The sequence below is a fragment of the Apus apus genome, chromosome 2, assembly GCF_020740795.1.
Source record: "Apus apus isolate bApuApu2 chromosome 2, bApuApu2.pri.cur, whole genome shotgun sequence".
In the NCBI taxonomy this organism is placed as follows: domain Eukaryota; kingdom Metazoa; phylum Chordata; class Aves; order Apodiformes; family Apodidae; genus Apus; species Apus apus.
In genome coordinates, this window is record NC_067283.1 from 33214275 (window position 1) to 33238971 (window position 24697).

At 37.9% G+C, this 24697-nt stretch overlaps 1 protein-coding gene across 1 annotated transcript in view; it reads right to left on the reverse strand.

Moving 5' to 3' along the window:
* IGF2BP3 (insulin like growth factor 2 mRNA binding protein 3) overlaps window positions 1-24697 on the reverse strand; it is a 118568-nt gene that overhangs the window by 88385 nt on the left and 5486 nt on the right. The window contains exon 3 of the mRNA XM_051609524.1: window positions 5735-5783. Within this exon, the coding sequence (XP_051465484.1) occupies window positions 5735-5783 (49 nt within the window). The remainder of the gene's footprint in view (window positions 1-5734; window positions 5784-24697) is intronic.

Below are 24697 nucleotides of genomic sequence, written 5' to 3' on the forward strand. Positions count from 1 at the left end.
TGCTTTGTATAATCCTAATTTATTCCTAATGGCAATGGTTTCACATTTTTCTTAAAACCCCCAAGTTCCCTACCTGTCCTCTTCATATCCTTGGTATTCTAGAGCAAGCTGCATCATAAGCAGGTACCAATCAGTAAAATGCACTTCTAAACTGCATCTCTAGATTTAAAAAAACAACAAACCAACAACCCAACGCACACAGCTTAGCTGTTTTATTCAACAAGCAACACAAGCTATGACAGATCTTTCAGACAGTTACGTGCACTGTAAGATTTACTAGCATTTACTCGCAGTCAGAATCAGTGTCCATTCTTTTAAAGAAACTTAAAATTTACTTACAAAATATGCAGATGTGTGGCGATGGATCAGACCTTTCTTACACTGACAGAAATGCAAGAACCTGCACTCATATTGCAGATTCAAAACCCCTTTTCCATTACTACTTCTGCTTGGAGAATCTAAAACATCTAAGGTCTCAATATAACTACGAGACTTGGTTTTCATTGCCATGAAAATGTGAGGAAAAGCAAACCCTGTTTAGTAACATCCTTTTGCCTTTGGAAGAGCTAAATCAGACCTCCCTTCCCACACATTTCTGTCCCAAAAACAACCTGGAAGTCTCACAGCATAACTAGGAATACATATTCACAATGTTTTTCTTGCTTCTCTGCTCAGTCAACAGGTTCACACTCCACAGGCTGAACTTTTAGTCTACCTTTTTTGTTACAAAGTCCATCAACACTGTATCTGTTTATCTGCTCCATACAAACCAATAAGGAAATAAACCCACAGAGGATAAGTGGAAACTCTTCAGCAGTTAACCTTCCTGCTGAGCCAGCAAGTGCTGTTTCTGGCACCATCTGTGTCCTGAAAGTCTGTTCTCTTTAATTTTTCTTTATTCACTAAACATGGAGAAAAATATTTGGAAAGAAAATCTCTTGGAGTGTCTTCTACACTGAGGAAGCTAGTTTTAGACTGTGTTAAGAGAAAGGGGGGAAAAAAGTGACATTTCACGTAACAGTTCCTCCTCAGAAGATCTGTACCTGGATCTCCATTGTGTTGAATCACAAACAAATTCTAGGTACTTCAGTTTTAAATCACCACACCTAAAAACTCCTCTAGGAGGCATAAAGTTTGCCTTGCAAATACACCTCACAAGCTAAGTGAGAAATTATTTGCAATTACAAATTAGGAGTCAAAACAGTACGTTACAGTTCAGGGAAGAGCAGCTGAGAACTATTTACTTCTCAGCAGAGACCATAGAGCCAGAGTGCTTCCAATGAGAAAGAGATGAGCCTGGTACATATGGAAAATGGGAAAAGGTGGTGTGCCAAATCCTCCACTTGTCATGATTCTTAGCATCAGTCTGGCCTTTGTTTTTGATTAATAAAGAGAGGTAAGGACAGGGGGCACAGAGGGGGAACTATACCCACTTACTATCACTGAAAAGGGTGCACTAGTTTTTTGATGGCTTGGTTCACAAAACAAACTTCATAACAAGTGCAACTTATTTATTTAAAAAATAAAATCTGATCCTGCACATGCTCTTCAAATTACAAATTGATACAATAACCTCTAGAGGTAATTTATATGAAAGCAGAATAAAAGGAAGAAGATGCATTCCAGAAGTGATGACGCCTTTATGGAACATGGGCACTGCTCCAGAGACCTTAAACTCAGACAGTCCAGTGAGGAAAAGGAGGGAGGTGAAATTACCTCCTGTATGAGTAGAGAACAGAGTCCTAGATAAGCCCCTACCAGTCCAGACTTCAACCTCAGTCTGAGGCAAGTCCTAAATTTTTTTAGTTTAGACAAGGGATGCTGCCTTCCCTCCACCTCCAGTATCCCCTAGCAGGGAAAGGATTATGAGAATACCCAACCCACAGGTACAGAAACCTGCAGAACCTTGCAAAAAATCTTCTTGTGAAGTTTAAATTAATTACCAGGCAAGTTTTGTACAAACTTAACCTTGAATGCCTTGGAATACCTCAGAACTTTAACTTTTACAGCTGCACTTCAAGAGCAAGCTCTTCAGGATAGCAACCTTGAGGCCCTGTTTCAATGTAGTAACTCAACAGATTATAACTGGTGATTATTTGCATTTCTTCTACTTGTTTGCCCTGAATATGGTCTAAAAGGGTTATTTCACTTTTTTTACTCATTATACTATGATGGTCTGATAAGTGAACTCTTACATCACCCAGTGGAAACAGTGACAAATCCAAATGCTTTAGCTAGTTGCAAGAGTCAGTATTGTGTTCAGTAAATTTAGCCTGAGAAGGAAGAGACTAGCTGAAACATTTTTCTTTAAAAAGGCAGCCTGAAAAAAAAATAGTTCATCTGAATTTGTGTACTTGAATTATGAAAGTCTTATTAATAAATGCTTGTAAATTCTTATTAATAAATGGTTGTTACTCTGTAGCCATTTAGACTCATTATTTATTTCCCAAGTTATATGGTGTAACTATGGTTCAGTGTCCTCCACAGAAGAGTCTTCAGGATACCCAGTTTCTTCCAAGAGTTTCCTTAAGTTCTTCAAGGTTTCTTTAAATTCAATGTTTTCACTCCTCCATGCTACTAAAGGCAGTAGATTTATTAAAGAGGTGCACATGCCTCTTATAAAGATAAGGTACACTGGTAAAACAAGTCCAAGGTTTTCACAGGAAACTCATTTACTCTGGCATTTCATGAATCTTAAGAGCCAGTTTCCATCTGCATGGAGAACAAAGAATCTATACCAGTGATGGGGCACCTTCCTCAGCTGATGCATTGCAAAACATTTGCAATTCAGATTAAGCTTCAATTTATTCCCTTAACATTTTTTTGTTTTGAAAACCAGGAGGTAGTTCTATTCTCGGGGATGCTCAGGAATAGGAACTACTACCAAACTCTGTTACACTTCACACTTCAAATACTTTGGCTACATTCCTGGGGAATCAGCATCCCTACCACTCTTCTAGACCTGCTTTCTCCAAACCCACCAAGCTGCATTTAAGAACATTATGGATTACTTCCTTATAATAAGAAGTAGGGTTTGTGGGTGATATGTTAGAAGCCAAGGATCATCTCTGTTGGGTTTGGGTGTGCACAGAGACAGCTGCTGGGTCTCAATGCCAAGTGGCCCAGGACTCACAAGTACCACTGTGTGACACACTGGTATCAAACAAGAACAGCCATGAAGAACCAATCTAGAGGCCTGCAGACTGCTGGGGACACACATGTAGGCTTCCCACACAAAATGCTTGTTTTCATAGAGTCATAGAATAGTTTGGGTTGGAAGGAACATTAGAGATCACCTAGTTCCAACCTCCCTTCCACGGGCAGGGACACATTCCACTGGACCATGTTGCTCAAAACCCCATCCCACCCGGCCTTGAACACTTCTAGGAACTGGGCATCCACAGCTTCTCTGGGCAACCTGTTAGTGTCTCACCATCCTCATAGTAAAGAATTTCTTCCTAATGTCTAACCTAAATCTCCCGTCTTTCAGTTTGAAAGTGTTATCCCTCATCCTATCACACAAGACCTAGTAAAATGTCCCTCCCCAGCTTTCCTCTAGGCCCCTTCAGCTACTGAAAGGCTGCTATAAAGTCTATCTACAAAGAACAAAATTAAAACAAGCTGTCTTAAGAAAATACTTTTGCAAAGAAAGACAAGGTAACCTTCCTAATAATGGCTATACTAGGAAAAATTCACGAGAACAATAATAGCTCTTCCATTCTTTTCACATATCCCTATGTCACTGTTGAAAGAAAGGTGTTGCAGGGCACTAAGTGTGTTTCGTATTTCAATATTGAACATACATGAGAACTGACAGACTGAACTAACCTAGAGACCTCTTTCATCAGTTGTTTTTGTTTTGGTTTTAAAGATTTCACACCCATTAGAAGTCAGTCTTGATTCAAGCAATTAACAAAGGAATGATGAGGCAAGCAGATTGGCACAGTGGGACTATCAGAAACAATTCAAGTAAAATTGCTCCAGCTGCCACACACGTGCACAGATACACACACACACGATCCCCTCACAAAATATTATTCAAGACCACTGCTTTGATATAAACCCCTCAATGTATAAACTTTTACTTTCCCTACCAAGCAACTAGTTTCAAGACAGATTTGTTCTAAGAAGGAAACACCCAAAACTTTTTTGAGAGCATATAAAACTTACCTGCTCTAGTGCAGAAGTGACAGACCACCAACACTTAGAAAGAAAAACTTTAGGAAGTCTGTGGACAAACCACACTGGGCAAGGAGCCCTGACATTATAAGGGAAGGCAGAAATATTCTAGAAGTTATTTTGGGGCCTCATGCCTCTAAATTCTGTGCCCAAAGGGTCACATCTGTAAAAGCAATTTCACAACAACTAAGCAAGGTTGAGATGATGTTAATAGGGACAATTTTAACTCTTCCTTGGAAACTTTAGAAAGATACATTGTTTTAAAAAAGGTGGGGTAGAAAGAGTATCTGAGACCAGGTGTCACCACAGAAACTGCAGCAATGGAGAAGGCGGGGGAAACAGCTGGGAAATAGGGTAGATGTGTGTAACACAAAAGCAGTAGTAGTTACGTGTAAGGAGGATGAGCAGGTAAAAGCATTTTGATGTACTCTGCTCAATAGTGCTTACATCTGTTTTTATTCACATTTTTCTGACTCGTATGTCTCTGCTGTGATACTGTCTTCCTACAGAAAATCCCCCAAGGAAGTTTGTAAAAAAAAAGTTAATTCTCAAATCAGTCACCCTCAACCATTTCTATTACCACTCTACCTAAAAGCTTGACAAAAAAAGTAGTTGTTAATTTGAAATAAAAGGTATTGAGTAGATAGGGTTCAACAAAGAGGAGCATAAGGTTCAGAAAGTGCAGAGGAAATGCTTATATGGACAACACACAGCAGGAGGACAGACTGAAGCAATGAGAGGCAAGGTGTGCTGATATTTTACAGGAACCCTGTGGCCGACAGCCTAGGTTGGACAGAGCGATGCCTCCTTTTATCTCCAAAACTAGGAAGCAGTTGGGCACTGCAAACAAGTAAGTAGCTGTAGATGGAAAGATGAAAAAGGCAGGCCAAACCTCCTCAGAAAACACCACTACCCTCCAGTCCCTCAGACAAAAAGATGACTTACCACTAGTAAAATGTGAAAAGAAAAAAAAAAGTTTTAAACACACAAGGTAGAAACAAGTAGCCCATCTACTGCAAAAATAACAACACTATTTGTTGAGTGTAAATAGCAGGTATCCAAAATATTTGTGAAAGCCAATATTTGTAATAGCTTGAACAATTTGCCATAAAGCTACGACTATAGAGGAGCAAGGAAAAAAAAATCAAAGAAAAAGAATCAGCATTAAATTTCTGCCCCCCTTTTTTTTTTTAAGGTTTTGGACAAGTAATTTAAATATGAACTTGAATTAAGTTTACTGAACTCACACACCAGCAAGGTCCAAAACAGATGAGCTTTCAGTCAAAGAGAGTGACTGCATCAGGAAGTCAGCATTCACCAAAGAATCCATTTCAACATTTTTTATGGTTAACTCGGAGAGCAGAAATGAAGGCAGTTATCTGAATTGCTTAGAAGGCCCTATTGTTCCCTCTTCCAAAGGATTTTTCCCCAGAACAGAATGGGTGGTGTGTGCAAAGCAAGTAAAAGGTGGGGGAAGGGGAAAAGTCTTGTGGATAACGAGAGAAACAGAAACACAGCTTAAGCACAGAGATACATTTTAAAAGTAACTTCCTACCTCCCACTGCAAGTGAGGCGGGATATTTCTGATCTGAAGCTTCCGACTCCTGCAGATAAATTAAAGAAAATATTTTTTTAAAAAACCACCAAAAAAACAACAACAAAAACAACCCACAAAAAAACCCAGAAAGAAACCATGATTGCAAGATAGACTATACATTGCAGTGTCCGCATTTAAGCATCTGTAGTAGAAAAGGGGCAAAACCGAATACACAACTCTAAAAATACCAACAAATCGCTGGGGGAGGAATGTCAGGTCAAAACCATTTCAGCAGTAAAGAACTGTTACAGAAATACTTGTTACACATTTTACAGCTGTTACATTTAATGAAGTTCCCACTTTCTCAAATTCTATTTCAGCTTTAAGGCCTTCAGTATTTAACTCTCTCCCTTATAAATGGGTGTGATAATCCCACATATTTGTACTATGTTCCCCTGCACACATTTTTAAGACTTTTTTTTTAATTCACCAATACACACTTCAGGGTTCTACATCCCTTCAAGGAAGATAATATAAATTTGAATAAATACATTTGTTTTGCTGTTAAACATTTAATTAGCCTAACATCAGACTATATTCTAACATTTATATGGCTGACATTCTCCATCTCTGATTGGAAGGAGGAAATAAAAATCAGTAAATTAATTGTATTTGCACCCCAAATTTACATCAGTTTTCTCTTATCTAGGAAACAAAACATTCACTTTGAAGTGCTACTGCAAAGCCTGGCAGTGTGCTGGCTGCCTTCACAGCCAAGTCCTTTGTCTCCTCCCTTCCCCCAAAGTGAGAGAACAAATAAATGCCAGAGATGCCACAAAACCCTTGGGATTTACAAGAATGTGTAGATTAACAGAGTTTCAGCTGGGCTCAGGTAGGGCATGCTGGTCAGGTCAGTCTGGCTAGCCTGGAAAGATCTGGGGAAGGGAGAGGGGACAACTCAGAAGTGTAGCTTAGAAGGCATCAACTTCATTTCGGTTCACCAAAGCAGCTAAAATTAAGTGTCTTGTATTCAGACACACTGTTTTACTTAGCGTTTAATTGCTCGACACTGACCTCTCACAGAAAAATGCTTCAAATATTAAGGACTTTGTATAGCAGAACAGAAGTTTCTTAAACTTACACAGGCCAGAAAGTCTAGCAACAAAACAAGTTTTAGAGATGTTCCCATCCAGCAATAAAATAGAAAGCTTTCATTTTCCCCCTCGGATCCTTTTAAAACACACTCCTTAGCATCACCACCACCCACCCACACAGGCCTGCAGTGAATATTTTACATCTTGAAATGTTCTTCTCCACAGGCTGTGCTCAGGGTGTAGCCAGAGCTTACAACACAAAGCCACCTTGCCCAAGCTTCTCACATGGAGGTGTCACCCCTAGCACTACAGCAACCATGAGATCAAGCCACAAGCATGCTTTCTCCAGAAAAGATCAACAGGTCTTTGCTTTGCAGCATTTATCAGTTGTTTTTACTCGCTCCCAAGCAAGAGCCCATTTCAGCAGTTGATAATATAAATAGGCAAGGAAGAATAAAAACCTAGACTGCACACAATCCCATTTAAACTTTAATTTCCAATAAAGCAAAGAGTCAGAAGCTGATTCACTGCAAAAGGGGGGATGGAAATTTCCTTGACGTCTGCAAAAAATTCCTTAAACTGTAACCTCATCTAGTTATATTGCTACAAAACAATTGCCCTGAAATAGTGATATACTGCTCTGAAATATCAAAATAATCTCACACAGCAACCTGAAACTTTAAAGTTGGATCCTAGAGTATAACATAAAAGGGGATGTTCTTTCAATATTAAAAATACTGGGAGATTTTAATGCAGAGGGATCCTAAACCGCAAAATTGGCAGCCAATATACTATTCAATGTGCTTCAAACTGTGCTGTGCCATTAGTCTTTCACACTTATAGATTCAAATTAAAATTAATGAGTTCTGTAGCAAGAAGTGCCACTCGCAGAAGGATCCAAGCACACACCAGCCCAGCCACCACACCAACAAGAGGTCTCACCCCAGCTCCACATCAAGTTAGGCAGGCAAATGCTCATGCTGAGCACTGTATATCCACTGGTGAAAAGGAGAAGGGAAAGTCCTTCCTTACTTACAGAAATTTCACACACACAACTACCACCTTGCATTTAATTTCAGAAGGAAAATATACATAGCTTCTCCTTTACTGCCCAAGACCTGAAAGATGGACACACAAAACAGCAATCTCTAAGTTCACTCAATAAAAAAGGCCATAGGACAAGGTTTTAGGGTTGTTTTCTTTTTTTTTTTAATCTTCCCACATGGCTTTGAGAGACTGAAAAGTTTGATGCAATTTAAAACTTTGCCAAACAATATTTCCAGCACAAAAATAACTTCAGTATCCTGAAAGGGTGGAGAAAGAGGAAGGGTGATGAGCAAGGAAGAAATACCACCTTAAAATTACCAGTTCCTCTACCACATTCATAAAGTAGCAAAGGAAATGACAAGCCAAGTACAAAACCAGTACAGTCCTGCTGTGCACCTCAGTTTATGGCAATAGCGAGACACCTATTGTACAAAACTGAAAGGTCACTTCAAAAATATAACAGCAGCTATATGAACCTTATAATTTGCAACTACACTTCCATCAGCTGCTTGGTTCTCCTGCAACTAATTTTAACTTGTCACCCAATGCACAAATTTGAAATCTGGTGTCTATTGATATGAGTGAAATTTTAATTTTCTTTTTCTTTTCTTATATTTTATTTTTATCACAATTAGCAGTATGAAGAATTAATAAAGCTTTGCATGGCCAAGAGAGGAAACACACAGAACCAGTGTAAGATAAAAAAAGTCACAAGTGCCTTTGAAACTTCTCCATTTCGGTTACTGTCAGCTCCAAGTGAAAAACAAATCTAGACATGTTTATTGTTATTACCTAAAACTACACAAAGCTTGTAATCCCTTTCCCTTACTGTTCTTCTGCCCATACAGAACGAGTAGATAGAAGCAACAGAGGTGGTTTTGTGTTCCCAGGACCAGAACAATTCGCAGCGAGCAGAGACTGAATCCCCCACGTGCTCCCATAACCTGCAGAGCTCCTGCTGAGAGAAATCGCTCCTCCTTCGCGATCCGCAGCAGCCTCTGCTGCCTGCACGGGAACCCACAGAGAATCAGCTCTCGGCTTCTTCAAGAAAAACCCCAAACCAAGTGCAAACTTATAGCAAAGGGTAAAGGAGAAGGTTGGGTCTGACTGAATTTAGCAGAGCAGCAACAGCTCCTATCAGGCTAGGTTCTGTACTTCAGAAAGCACACTCACACATACAAGGACAAAACTCTACACAATATATGTGGGAAGGAACGAGGAAAACGTGGGAGTGTTTTCCTGGCAATACTCTCCCATCTCAGAAAAATGTCAGTTCTTCTAGGGCACTTGCCATCTTCCTCACAACCCTATGTTCTTCAGCAATGTAGGGCATATCCAAAGCTCCTATCGTTGTCACACCCCAGGCAGCATAAACCCACAGACAGTTTTGTTTAATTTTGTTTTCAAGTACTCTTGAGTTTTATTACTTTACAACTACTTGCAATCATACCAGGTGTGTAAGACAAGAAATAGCCCTTTCAAGCTCCATGAAGGTATTTTATTACAATAGTTTCACTGAAGTTATAACTCACCTAGTCTTAATAAATCCTTAGTAAAACATTGCCAGCCTGTCTCACCAATGTGACTCATGCAAGCCTTGTGTATGCACTTTTTCCAGTTTAAGCAGATTTCTCAATTTCTTACATTCTAAATAGGGATTGCAAATAGATGTCAACTAAAAAGAAAGTCTGAGCAAATTTTATGTGTGCTCTGTATCATGTGAAGGTTTTTGAAATCTACCTATAGTTCACAGCTTATGAACAGGTATTCCCACTTGTTTCTCTCTTCAAAAGATACCCAAAATACCTTTTATTGGTTAAGAAAACAGATTTCTCTCGTTTCTGTACAAGGTTAGTCCATAAGCAATTATTTGGCAACATTTTACTTTTCTTAAGAGGAATTGCACATATTCTAATTCTTCTTTTTGGGTATTATGCAGGTACCTGGATTCAGTTAGTTCAAGCCGCTGCTGACAGCCGTATGTCAACATATTTATTTTAAGGATGTTCAGACATGGAGCCTGGTGTTAGGGGAACATGAATGTCTCTGCAACACTGAAAGCAGGTAAAACAAAGATGTCATTGTGCCCCTTCACGAGGAAAGCATTGTATTTGTGCTACTTATGTGCACAGAGACAGAAAAGGAGAAGTACCATAACGATGGATAATTTACTAAAAGCCAACTCAGTCATCTCTGAAGGGGTAAATTCTCATACAAAAATACAGAGAACACATGTGCAGGGACACTCGATGCTCCTGACTCCCAAAAATCCTCCACATATGAAACACTATTTAACATGTCTTCAGGAAAAAGCAGTTGGAGGAAGGAAGAAGAAAACACACAATTTCACCATTCTTTTATATCTACTCTTCCCTTCTCTCTCTGCCTCCCTATATACTTTTTTTTTCTTCAATCTGTTATAATAGTCTTGGTTTAAAAAGGTCTCAAAAAATGACCATTTTTTTGTCCTTCTGTTAAATAAAATATCATATACACTTTCACTCAATACAATAATACAATCTCACTGTATGCTTTATGTGACATATAGCAAAGGCAAATCACAAAGGTCTGCACATGCCCTTAAGGGAAGACAGTTTTTAAAATAAAGCAAAGAAAAATGAAATATCAAGATCTAGCTCACAGTCATAATATTTTTATCTCGTGTGTCAAAATTTGACTGTTAGAGGGGAGCATACACAGAAGTATCAAAGGGACTGTACTTCCACACTGTTGCTGTACCCACACTCTTACCAGACCCTTCGTACCATCATCCCTCCCTCCCAGAGACCTGCTGCCTCCTGCTCCTTAATTCCCATTTCTCAACAATAATGCCATGTAATACTCCTATTTCAGCAGCCACATGAACGACACACAAAGTTAATGCCTGAAACCCGCAAAGCACAAACCTTTTAAACAAGTCTTTGGAAAAAGTGTTAAACCTGTTTGAAATGAGATGAAGCGAACAGACAATGTTAGTCCAGTTATTTGAACTCAATACCTATGGGACAGAAAGCAAATTGTCTACCATTTCCACTCTCAGGAGCACACAATGAGCAAGCGCTTACTCATTTCATCTGGTCTAGGCTGGCACTGCCATACTGGAAAACTTGTTACCTGGAAAGAGTCTTGGCCCCTCACACCAACAGCACAGATGCAGAGTGTGCCACCAGCACCAAGTGCCATCACTCCCCAGCTCTGCCTGCGAGCTCACAGTTCCCCAGCTCCCACAGCTACACATGATGCCCCTGCAAACCCACTCCTCCAAACAACCCTTTTTCTCCCTGGGCTCCAAAGAGCTGCATGAAGACAAAACCCATTATTTCTCAAGCTTACTTCACTGACAACAAAAACTTGACACAGATAGCTGGAGTTGAAATATTAAACAAAAAAACAACAACCACCACACACCAAAAAACCCCACTACAGGCTGTGGCTAATGCCATATGGCAAGAAACAACCTCTGCATAAAAAGTCCTGACTTGATCAGCCATACAAACAAAGCTAGCAACTCCTATGGCCAAATGGGAAACTGCTGTTAATCAACTGTTTTATATGGGGAGAGGTGTCTTATTGTTTACACTGCAGCCAGCAAAATAAAAACAGGCAAGAAAAACCCAACACAAAAGCTACCCCTACTCAGAGTTTATTCGTTTCTCCCCCTCAGGTTGCTTCAAGTAGCTGATGCTAGATCACAACAGAGTGAATCAGTGATTTTAATGCTCTTATAGTGGGAGGAAAAAAAGCAGGTTTACAGGACAAAATAAGAAATCCTTAACTCATTCTATTAGTGTGGCTGGGTGGAGAAAAGTAGAAGCATGTGGGTTTTTTTTTTAAATTACAAGGTGAGGGATTCTTCTTATAAATTTGTTCATGGCAAACATACTAACTTGTCCTGTAAGAGATGCTGCAGCCTCTGCTTGCCTCCTGACTTCACACTGAAACTCCTGGATTCAAGCAGTCTTCCCAGTCTTTTTAAATTGTTCACATTTATTTCCTGAAAGCACTTAACAAATAGTAAAAATTCTATCCAAACAAAGCTTAATAAATGTGCATTCTAAGCCATCTTTTTATACATATAAAACTATATATGTATATACATAGACAATTACAAAAATCTCAATTTGTTTACTCTAACAAGTAGTTCTGATAAATACTAAAGCAGAGTCACACTCCCTACCTAAAAAGAAAGTACACTGAATATCTGTTAAAAAAACCCAAAACCACTCAGATTCAGTGAAGTGACAAACAGGTTTTTATATCAGTTCTATTAAAAGGTAATTAATTTCTAGTGTGTATTACAAGGCACACTGATGATAGTTACTGTCCTTTACTAAAACGAGCCATCAGCTTATGAACCAAAGTTCACCTTGATGTCTTACAGAAAAATGGAGAATGGTTCAAAATACCAATTTGTTAACAAACATCCCCACTTTTTATTTCTACACACTGATCTGGACAGCAAAAAACTTGGAGGAAATGTTATTGCTCCAATTTCAGACCCAATTCAGCAATTCAAGCAGACAAAGCCTGGCTAAGCCACAGGCAAACTGCAGTAATACTTCTCTCTGTGTTGCCTCATTATTTAATCCCAGACCTGGATTTAAAAGCACCCTGTACTACCACTCAGAATAGGGATTTCCCATAAAATTTAGACAACGAAAATTTTTCCTTAAAGCTCACACAAGACATAATGGTTGGCTCCTAACTACGCCTTCCCCCTTTCATCTTGCACATACAACACACCAAAGTAGCCACTTTGGAGAGGTGTTTTAGCTCAGCGTTCAAGATGAAAATCTGGCTGTTGGATTACCACACAGATCCCTCTGTGCTCATGATCAAATTTCCTACCAGTGCCTGCAAAACATCAGATTTGCTTACTACTTTCCACCAGAATGAAGGATCCGAAAGCTGCCTGTGGGGCCAGGACACCACACAGCTCCCACCCAAATGACTGAGTACAGGGCTGCCCTCTCCTTGCACAATTAACTCAAATACTCTAAAGTTTAGAGACTGGTTATTTGTGGACAGGATAGGATAGCTCAAGAAGCACAACCAGATGATTTATATCAGCACATCCAAGTTACACCACACAAAATAAGTAAAGTAACCAACGTAAGCCGGACTGTAATTCTTACGTTTGTGTAGATTGGTCAAACAGTAAGTTTTCACTTATTACCTTCAGGATTTCAGTTTGACAGCTCTTCACATCACTAATTGCACTAAAAGCTTATATTAATTATTTGTAAATTCCCTTGAGTGGTCCATAAAGACATTTTAAAAAGAAAATTCTAAATATTCTGCTATTTCCATGCAAATGTTGAATTTGTTGTTCAAAAAACTTTCATTTTCCAGGTGGTGTTAATGAGATGAAGCTGTTATGAATCTTTTTTGTTCAATAATTAAGTTCTGCATTACATTTAATGGCAAGTTCCAGTATTCTTTAGGAGAATGGGTTTTCATTTACCTTTGTACACATCAGGTCTTTTCTCTTTCTCTATGCTGAAGTTATTCAGATAAACAAATGTGGGGCCTTTTTTTGGGTTAGTTTTGGTTTGTTGTGGTTTGTTTTTTTTTTTCCCTGTTTGTTGGGGTGGGGCATGGGGAGATGTTTGTTTTTTCTCTGAATGCCACAGTTTCTCTTTCCCCTCCTTCTCCGAGCAAGCGTCTATATTCCTTAAATAATTGTACGACTGAGCTTATTTTGTTGACCAAACATTTCAGAGCTATGGCCACTTGTCATTTTATTCTCCCACCCCACCACTAACTTCCAATTAACTGGGTTGTGGATAACAGTGAAAACACTCAGAAGGTATATGAAAGACTGAAAACAACATATTTGGATGCAAAAGGGTTTATAAAGATGCAAAAAAAAAGAGTCTATTTTAAATTCTAACTGGTATGAATTAGTAATCCCCTAAAGACAGGACACAATGCTCATCTTTTCTCTTTCTTTTTCCCATCCCTCCTTTGCCTCAGTCACTGAACTAGATAAAGGCTTCTTCCCTCCCCTCACCTGTTTTCCTAGTGCCCACAGGGGCTCTGCTAGTTGAAGCAGTCAATATTTCCATTACACACTAACAACAAAGTTTTACTCCACCTGTAAGAAGCTGCTCTAGACTGAAGCTTGCATATGATGCCCCTGCAATACATGCCCAAGTTGGGGGGGGGGGGGGGGGGGGGGGGGGGGGGGGCTGGGGAGAGCACCAAGATGGGGAAAGAAAAATAAGGATTTTTATTTTTTTCCAGTGAATCCAGCTCCTTTTGGAGAATTTAAGAAGGAGAAAGAACTGGTGTAGGACACTTCAGGATCCTTTTTATTTCATGTCTGAAAAAAAAAGTTACCAAGGCTCGAATAATTAAAAAGCCAACAAGATCCTTCATCCCACAAAGCAGCTGCTGGATATGCCTTCACAGTGCTTTTACTTTGCATCCCTTCCCTGCTACCATCACTTACACGTTTTGCACATTAGTTAGAAACCTGATGGAAATAAGCGACACAGGTACCACGTACAATGTAAAAGATTTGGCCTCTTTTTTTTGCATGGGAGATATGACACCAGTTTAGATCTTAACAATAGCTCAGTGATTTACCCTTCTCAGACTGAAATATCCAAATAAAATTAGCAGCATTGATAGACAAACTTGGTAGCCACCACATGGCTGTGACCAACTTTCTCAGCCAGGAGCCTGTATTTGCAGAAGACATTGAAAGTGCTTTCCAGATTCCTCACACAACAACCATAAACTGCGAGTCTAACCTGTTTTGGTCTCTTTGGTTAGGCTCAAGTGAAAGTATGGCTGCTCATACTCAGTTTCAATTCACTGTATGCTCCAGATTATCCAGTCAAATTCAATTTTGGTCTGTGGATGGGGAAGCAAAATAAGACTTGAAATAAAATAGAAAGAGTTGCTCCCCCTATACACTTACAGTATGTAATTGAAAGACCTCTGTCACACAAGAGAGCAGTAAGCCTCTGTTTGCTACCTTTTTTGCAATTAAGTATCTGATTTAAACCTTCAGAGGGAGAGCAGGGTACTTAGCTTAAACTGAGCAAGATGTTAGGGTGGTGTAGGAACCCATCCCACCACACACTGCTTCGCTGCCTCACTGTTTCACACAGACCTTTTAAGACAAGCTGGTTTGCTACCTCTCATGCTACAAAAAAGACAAATAAAAGTCCAATTTCTAAAACTGTCTCAGTAAACTAAGATTTCTGTGGAGTTTGGGAAATGGAAACACACTGAAACACTCGTACTGCTGAAAGTACCATCTGACTTTAAAATGTACATGCTATAACTAGAAAAAAGTTTAAAATCTTGCTTAGTCTGATTTTAAGAGTAAGTATGTAACTTCAGCTAAGAGTCAAAATTTTAAGTCTCTTACATATTATAAAAGGACATTAAAAAGAGCAAACTATTTTGTTTAGGCAACTGTCTATATAATAATATTAATAAAGTTCTAGTACTTAAAAGAACAAAAACTATAACAAGTGAACAAGAGCACAGAGTTAAGTCAACACTTTCAAATGTACAGCTCTTTCCAGTGCTTAAAGCCACTCTTAAAGAATGTAGAAGGTGTGTGCATGTACGTGGACATGAATCCATGGCTTTCACTCTGCATCCATCCTGACTGAAACTTCCATTTTTATTACTTTTGTTCATAAAAATGTAAAAGACAGCTTTGGAAGAGGACAGCTTTGACATGATAATATAGCATTTAAAGGATACACTGTGCTCATCACCTGATATTCTGGCAAAGCCTAACAAAGACCTGCAATTAGCCTTCTCATGTGAATATGGTAGGTTGTTGCTTTGGCTTTTTTATTATTATTATTTTTTTAAAAAGCTATTTCCTCATTACTACTTTCCACTCTTCAATCTGAAAAAAAAACTTTTAAAAGCAGTATCCAAATAGCTTATTTTACATATTCTAGACCACACTAACAGTCATAGATTAAGTACAATACTTCACCAATGTTTCAACAGAAGAAATGTCAAATTTACTGTACATTTCCTATCATTTCACTTTAAAATAAGAAAGTTTTTCCATCTCAAAAGTTTCAGTATATTAAAGCTTATTCACACCACTTAATAAAAACCAACAACCAAAACCAAGACAAAACAAAATCAGAAGCTTTCAAAATATAAGCTGATGTACATGATAACTAAGACACTGCACAGATACCAATTCTCACTTTGATGCTCTGGTAATTATTTTACTAGGACACTTTGTTGAACTAATTGAGTACCAACAAGAAGAAATAGCACTTAAGTGCTGGCCCTTACTAATGGCAATTCCATGTGGCCTTAAAACTGATTAAGCAGCCTAAAGCAGATGAGATGTAACACCTCTACCAGAGGAGTGCTAGAACATGTGGGTTTTGCACCATCACCACCAAATAGTTTTCCTTCCTTTCTCTGATCCTGTTAAAACCCAGAAGTCATAGAAAGTGACCAGTTTGCTGTTTGGCTTTGTCACTTTTATGTTGAATGTCACCAGATGCAGAATAAAAAAATTTAAAAAAACACCCCACAAACAACAACAAAAAACCAAAACAATATAAAAATGCACATTTTTCAATACTTAAATTACTTAAAAAGATAAACAAATTTTGCTTATGATTTTCAGACATGATTGTAATTATTTTTAAGTATTTTTCTCTGAAGAGTTCTCCACAAAAAATGAAATCCTATTCAATTACACAAAAATTGTGTGAGCAGCACCAAACAAAATTATTTCATAGCTGTACTTAGAGGGAAAAGCTACATGTTATTTAGAGACATTATATAGTCTCCCCTCAAAAAGTTTATAGCCTCAAAACATAGAACACACCACCTTTCAATTGGGATGTGGAGCTAAATAATATACATACTTTTCACACATACAGAGTATTTCCTACATTAAGTTTTGATCTACAGACATGTTATTGGAAAAATGTAATTTTTCAATTAATGTGTTTTAAGAAGCTTTATAAATAAAATAATAACAACCATACAAAGTTTTCTATTGTCAACAAAACGTATTTTATCCTGTTTTATGAGGCAATCATTTTGATCAGGGTAAATACATCTACACTAGTAAATGCACATTGACAGTACCAGCATAATTAACACATCACATCTTGTGCATAAAGAGTCTGGTGCAATTTTTTATATTTACTTAATAGAAATACTGTTAATTTTATCTTCCATTAAGCTTCATTTTTAAGATTTATCAAAACAACCTTTGGTGCTCTTGTCATAGCAGCTAAGATCAGTGCACGCAGACTGTACGTAGTGTAAGATACAAAAGCAATTCCTGAGCTTTCGTGCCAGGCCTTGATGAAAGCCTTAGAGTATAATTTCATTCTTTTCAACCAGAAAAGTCAACAACTAAAATTAAATTATTTAAAAATTTTAAAATTTGGAACATTTCAATTTTACAGTTTCTTTCAAAGGCAAGCTATGCTTAATAACCACTTGCATGTGAGAGGTGTGTATTTTCCTTAGTAACCTTCTTTAAATTAATGATTTCATACTAGACAAGACTGTTGCAATTTTAAGAAGTGACATAATAAAGCAATCATTGGATAGCCACTATCACCTTTTAATAACTGCATTATTTTTCATTGCTTTTTTCACAGAAAACAGAGTATGTGCCTGTTTTGAGGCTGCCATGACAGCGAGCTTTGACTTTTTCACTGTCAGCGTAGATTTAAATACACTGTTATGATCAGAGAATAAAAGATAGATTTTATATATCTGCATGGAAAACTAGAGTCTTTACATAGTCTAGCATTTAACATTAACATTGTTTTAGTTCATGTTGTATTAAATCAAGCTACATTGAAAATTTGGATTAGTTTCAAAGTAGAGAAAAAGCCTATATCGTGCTACAGCTAACCAGTTAAGTCGCAAGTATAATTTGCAAGTTCATCATCAAAGTCGAGGTTATTTACACTTTAGTAACTTGTAGTTTTCAGACGCATAGTGCTTCGCTAGATATTTAATATTAAGATTAGGAACAAAGTGCATGTGAAGGATTATAATTTTGACCAAGTTTAATAAATTATTTAACAGTTAATTACTTCAAATTTAGTCTGTATACAGATGTGTAAACTTATTATCGCACCAAGACAGTAATTACTGTCTTCTTTTTACAATAATATTGTGCTAATTTGTTAACAGAGATACCTAGATTAGGTGGTACCTGCTCCCACTAGTAGATCAAGTTGCTTTTACCTGTGAGCATAGATTAGCATAGTTTAAATACAGCTTTCAAAGCTTTGAAATTCAACTATTCCATCTGCATATAGATATGTCCAATAATTGAGGATTTAAGAACATTTTAAAGAAATAAAGAGCAGGAAAAAGCTAAAAATACCCATTTACAAAAAGATTTTAAAAGATCAGCATAAGACTATGATGTCATAAGATAAACATTCAATCCCTGAAAGAAGTCATCCTTTTGAGGAGCTACTGATCATTTTCTACTAACACTACTGTTTGTATGTCTTCTTCATTCATCTCCCTCACCATCACCCCCCAAAAATTCAAACTATGCTGGCACCAGCTTCGTGCCTAGTACTGGACTACACAATAACAGACAACCACTAGTAACAACCAGAACTGGAGCTACCAAAACTCCCCAAACAATGCAATCACTCCCTCCCTCTCCTCCCCCAAACCTCAAAGACATGCTTTAATAGTTCATAACCACATGCACGTTATCCACAGAGGGCAAGGAAAGTTCACAGAGCTAGATGCTGTAGAAAGAAAGGAAACAGGTCAGGGCACCTGCTCTGCCCCCCAAGGCAGACAAAGATCTCCTCAGCTAGCCCAGCTCCCTCCGGTAGGGCACACAACACAGCCACCTACAGAAAAACAGCACTGCTCAGACACCATTTCTCCCTCAGAAACAATCAGGGCTTCATTGTGGTGAAACATGACTAAGTATTGGACAGACTTTTCCATGCCTTGCCTTTTCTTTCCCCCTCTTTTTCCCTCTGAAGGGTACCACCCAAAATGATACACCCAGTGACACAAGCCAGCACTACTAAGAGTGGCTTTGTGGAATACAGAACCACATGTCATTACCACCACCACACTATAGCTAAAGAGTTAAGATAGCTCAAGCTTACTTTCATTTGCAAAGCCATTTTGAAAAGCTGCAGTACAAAACACAGCCCTGCTGTGCAGCAGGAGACTGACGTAACCACACGTGCAGAGCTGGATCTGTACTGCCGTTCATGCATTCAGAACTGGCATTTCCATGTTAAGATGCTGAACTCCATCCAACGTATGCAAAACCACCAACAGTCACAGCAAGTGAACTCTAGGAACCAGGTGATGTGAGCAAAAGGGCCAGGAAGAAAAGAAATGTAATTAGGCTCGTTATTTGCCACAGATGCAAGCAACAGCCAACCACGGAAAGTGAAGGAAATGTTGTGATTTTACTGCAGCTAGTCAAACACAAAGGTAAGGCAGTCTTTAACTCAACCTGAAAGATTGGAGGGCTCTACAAATTATAATGATAAATCTTCTAAAGCTTTTCCCAAGAGTACTTTCAAGGAGTGATGTGTAACATCAACTCTATATGGATTAAGCACGTTACATACCTGAAAGGGTGATTTTGCTCATGATTTGGGTTTAATTGAATATTTGTCATCAAATCCAGTTGTACAAAGGGTGTGTACTCCACAACTTTTACCTGAAGTTTACAGTTGTTTAGTGCAGATTTGGGGATATATTTACACATCAATAGTCACTTCTTGTTAAAGATAGCAGTCAAGTTTGCTGGGGTTTTGTTTGTTTGCTTTGGTCTTTTTTTTGAGCAGGGATATTTTTAAGAAAAATAGTTTAATAGAATAAGCATTCATGTGCATCTTTAAATGAACCAGTATTAACAGTATGAGAACAACTTTACACCACTGGTACTGGACATCAGCAGTAAACCCTGAAAATAAATTTAATTATGAGTACACAATAACAAAAATATTTGCTATGACTCTAAGAGCACTTTATTTCTTTTGTACAGGTTATTAAAATCCACTTAAATACCTGTCCTGTGTTACTAAATCTACAGATCACATCGAACTACATGCTTACCATCACTTAGTATGTATTTGGAATTGAAAGATAACCTGAATTTGTACACAGCTTTAAACATCTAGTATCCCTGAAAGTTGTGCATATCTTAAGAGTATCCTACATCAACTTTTCTGTGCAGGTGCAAAGTTCATACAATCAAGCAACAAAATTAATTAAATATACTTTTGTTAGGGTCAAGAGGAGTACCTCCTGGTTAGCCACGACAGTTTTTAGCTATCTGTCACCAAGTAGTGCTACTGCCCACCACCACCTAGGACTTGCTTAAATAACCAAACTTCTATCAACAAGAAAGCTCACCACATAAGAACTCTCGTTAATCAGCACCAGCACCCACTGTGATCAATACCACTAAGAGACACTTAGTATCGAATCCCTCTCACTTGACCCTGTCAAATAGCTCCCTCCACACACCAGAGTGCTGGTTTTCCACAAAGAAAGATGTGGATCATTCATGGATCCAGTCTCCTCAGTAGGAAAGGCCCCGTGTGCTCTTTACAGCACAGCAGTACACATCTGTAAACAGAGCAGCGCCTCAATCGCAGGGGGAGCCTGTGTATGCTACTATACAATTAGCAAACTCATCTGAAACAGTATTTCAAATTCAGTAACAATATTCTCCAAGATGTAAACAAATCAATTTTAGTTATTTTTTTCTAATCACTACCCACTTTAGGTTGCCACAAAGCTTCCACTGGAAAATAATTTAAAGCATTTTTATCAGAATTTTAATTCACATCAGGGAAATACATGGTTTACATTATAGCGTAGCCTATTATCTTGGGTTAAACTACTATATAAATTCCTCAAACATCCTACAGATTGTTTTTCAAGTACTGTCCTAGAGACGCATTGTTTTAAAATTTTTACTCTAGATGTAGGAGGAAAAATTGAACAATTCTTCCACAATAACCAGGAGGCCACCAACAGATAGCAAATCTCCCCTGTATGTATAAAACAAATGCATTCTAGCACCAAAAATACACTTCCGGATGATTGATTATTAAAAAAAACCAAAAAAAAAACACCAAAAAAACAACAACAACACACTTGGGTCTTTTGCCTTTGCTAGACAGTATGTGCATTTCCCCTGTCAAAGCTGGGGCAGCTTTGCAAACTCAGTTTCTCAAGAGCCTCCCTGCAGCATGCCAAGGACTTCCTCTGAGGGCAGGGGAGAAGGGGCAGGGTGAAAGCTGAACGGAGCAACTGCAGAGTTCAACTCACTCAAGGGTTTGCCCCCAGCCCCACTTTGTCATAGTCCTCCTGCTCTGCTTATTGCTAGAAAATTGCAGTCCTGCCTTGACCCATGCATGCTAGGTACTTAACAGAATTCCAAACCCAAACAGCTTCTTACTTCACCCCTAACTGCTATTTCACATCAGGCTTAGGAAAATAAGTTATTGTAAACCCAAGTAACAACTTAAGATTACCTTTTTCTCCAAGAGAATTTTTTATTCAAACAGAGTAGAGTTCCCTCTAACTGGAATTTTCATTTCTGCACTACAGTATTTAAGGTTCCCTTAAGGTGAAGCGAGCTCCATTTTTCAGGAAAAAAAAAATTGGACCTGTACATAGAACATTTAAAATTAAAATCTATTTACCAAAACAATAAAGCACTTCTATTACCACATAGGGGAAAGATGTATTAGACACATGGTGCAGACTACATATTTTAAAATAGTGTTCCTTAAATTCAACTGAACATGAAAGTCAATCTTTCAAAAGTGAACAATCAGCTCCAGTTCTGTTCAAGTGTACTAGTACTAGCAAAAAAAAAAACAACACCCCAAAACTTAATATTTTTATAAGTTCTCCACATATTTTCAGATGGTCTCCTCTTAAACTGCAAATTGTTTTGTGGTAATATAATCTTTTACAATGCATTTGCATACATATATACACTCACACATACAGTTTCTCCTTGAAACACTTACTTTAAGTTATTTCTCACCAATCAGACTACAGGCACAAAACAATAAAGACACCAAAAAATTAAAATGGAGTCAGGCCCTCCCAGCTGAAGACCTTTCACTTCAAGACATTTTTGTTTCTTTGGGTATGGACTATGTATTGAAGAGTCTTATCCCTCTGACTCATTGTTATGTGTTATTATCCAAACTTTCACTTCATTAAAAAAAACAGAATGCCAACTTTTACCTGTTAGAGCCAGTTTTCTGTCCAGATTTGCAGGACAGTTTTAGCTGATGCTGATTCCACTGCACCATGAAGAGGCAGGCAACAGGGGAGACATATTGCTGCTAAGGTTACATTGCACAGAAGATGGCTTTTATACTACAGGTTTCTCTTGTGGCAGCTGCCATGATAATACACTTTAGCAAAATCACAAATAATATTATGATTTATATCTTCCATTTTGAAATTTCAACACACTTGCAGAAAAAAAACACCTGGAAAACACCACCTTGCTTTGCCCTACATGTACAGTATTTTAACAGTTGGCCTGATATTGACCATAGTAACAAACTTTTCTTGCTTAGTACCCAATTATAAATATAAAGATTTTCCTCTTGGTTAAATGTGTGCATCTTTCAACACATACTCCCAAACCAATATTGCAGATCTGGAAAGAAGCAAAACCAGGAGAGAATACAATATTATAGTTTTTTGTTAGTTACCTGAAATGTGGCCATAAGCAAAGGAGCTCTTGCTCCCATACAGAAACTTTTTCAAGTCAAATTACTTTTTCTGGGTGACAAGCAGGAACAACTGCCACTGAAGCTCCCACATGGACTAATATACCCAGAGAAGCTGGGTAGCACCAATAAGCACTGGGCTTGCTGATCTCCCCAGCACACCCCAAACCCAGACACCCAGGAAGATTTTGGATAGTATGTTCAAGATTTTATTTCTTTGGACAGCAAATGTTAGACATATACAGCAAAGATGCAGTATGGGAAGGAATACAAGTTCATACCCTGGACATGCCAAGGAAAAGAAAAAATGGATGGACGCCTCAGACTAAAACTATTAAATAAAGCACAAGTATTTCTGGCAACAGTATCACATTTGTAGATGAGATGTAGAAAATGAAATACTGAAAAGTTATGGTTTTATCTTAGCTTTCAAAAGCAATTAGCATATAACTCAACATATAAGTCTATACTGCACCATTTAAGATAAAGAATGGACTGACATGCAAGAAACATTCTGTTTATGAAAAGAAAAATGACAGAACACACATTAGAGAGAACCGTCTTGAAACACTCTGGAACTACAAAAACCTCAATGTCATGAAGTGGATTAACTTTCTTCAAACTTCTCCCTCTAAAATATGAAAGTTATTGTCCTTAGATTTTACAGCATTTAATTTTTGTGCCCATTCTCCACCTATTTACTAATTCTGAATAGTTAAATTCCAATAATAAATTTCACTCTTAAATTACAAGAAAAAAAAAATCCCATGTCATTATTGCACTGTGCTCATCTCACTGGATTCATGTAAGAATAAAATCAGCAAAGAAGTGTCTTTAAGTGTGCTTCGTGGCACTATGTGTTACCAAAAGCCCATGACATCAAAATTCTAAAAGCTATGACAACATTAAGGAGAGGAGTAGGCTTAAGGAGCAAAAAAATATTTGTGAGGTTCCCTGAAGAGCTCGCCCTGTCCGTGGTTAAGTATTAGGTGTATTTTAATTCTGCCTGGGTCCCTCTCTCATGGTCATTATAGGAAGCTTCAAATTTTCTGTTAGCTAGAACAATTTTTTCAGGTCAAAACTAAGCATTTCAAGTCCACCCAATAGCTAGTCAGCCATAAAAGGACTCCAGCACTGTAGAGTTCTATGCTCTGCACTTTAAGAGCAACTGACATGAACACAGCCCCATTAAAAAAAAAAAAAAAAAAAAAAAAAAACACAACAAAAAAAAAACCACAACAAACACACCACACTTCCAAGGTCTCAAAAATTTGGAAAATGTTATTACCCCATGCTGGAGGGGGGAAAACGGGAGGAAATAAAAAAAAAATTTTAAACATTCCTTGATTATATTTTACTACCCTTTAATTACACTTGCGAAGTGTTATTTTTTTTATTCCACCCGTTCAAAATTTACCATATCTATGAACAATTTAAGGTTCACTACAAGTATGTCCTCAGGGTTCCCCCCTTCTGTAAGGGGAAGTTACGAAAAAGAAAGCAGGACCAACCCTTCGCGACACGCATTTAGAGCTGTGTTTCATATACTCCAGCTTATTTTTTAAAACTGCAACAAGAAAGGTTGTTGTACAGGTTTTTTTCAAACAGTAGGAGGAGTTATAAAAATTAAACTTCCAACAAAATAACACTTAAACTGGGTGGTGAAAAATTCTGCTGTTGCCATAATGACTTGGTGTCTATGTAGGAATCACCACAATTATCCAAGTTTGTTTCCACTCTAATTGTAAGCTTTCAAAGACTTTAAAAGAAAAAATCAATTTCCTGTTCACATTTGCAAAAATAAATGTGGAAGCACAATAAAACCCCAGAATCACTATGCAAAGTTTTGGCCCTTCACTCTCAAAAACATTCTAGTTGGACCCAGATGTGGTCCTCCACCTCTTCTCACAGAAAAGAATACAAAGACAGCTAATAAATGACAAATTTTCTATCAGATCTTCTTGCATTCAGCATGTTTCTCCCTGGTTGATATTTACAGAAGTAAAACTAAAAATCAATGCCACTACATTATTATTTTTAACAACCGTGACCATTGTAGCCACCATACATACTTAAGCCTCCTGAAGCCATTTCCCACA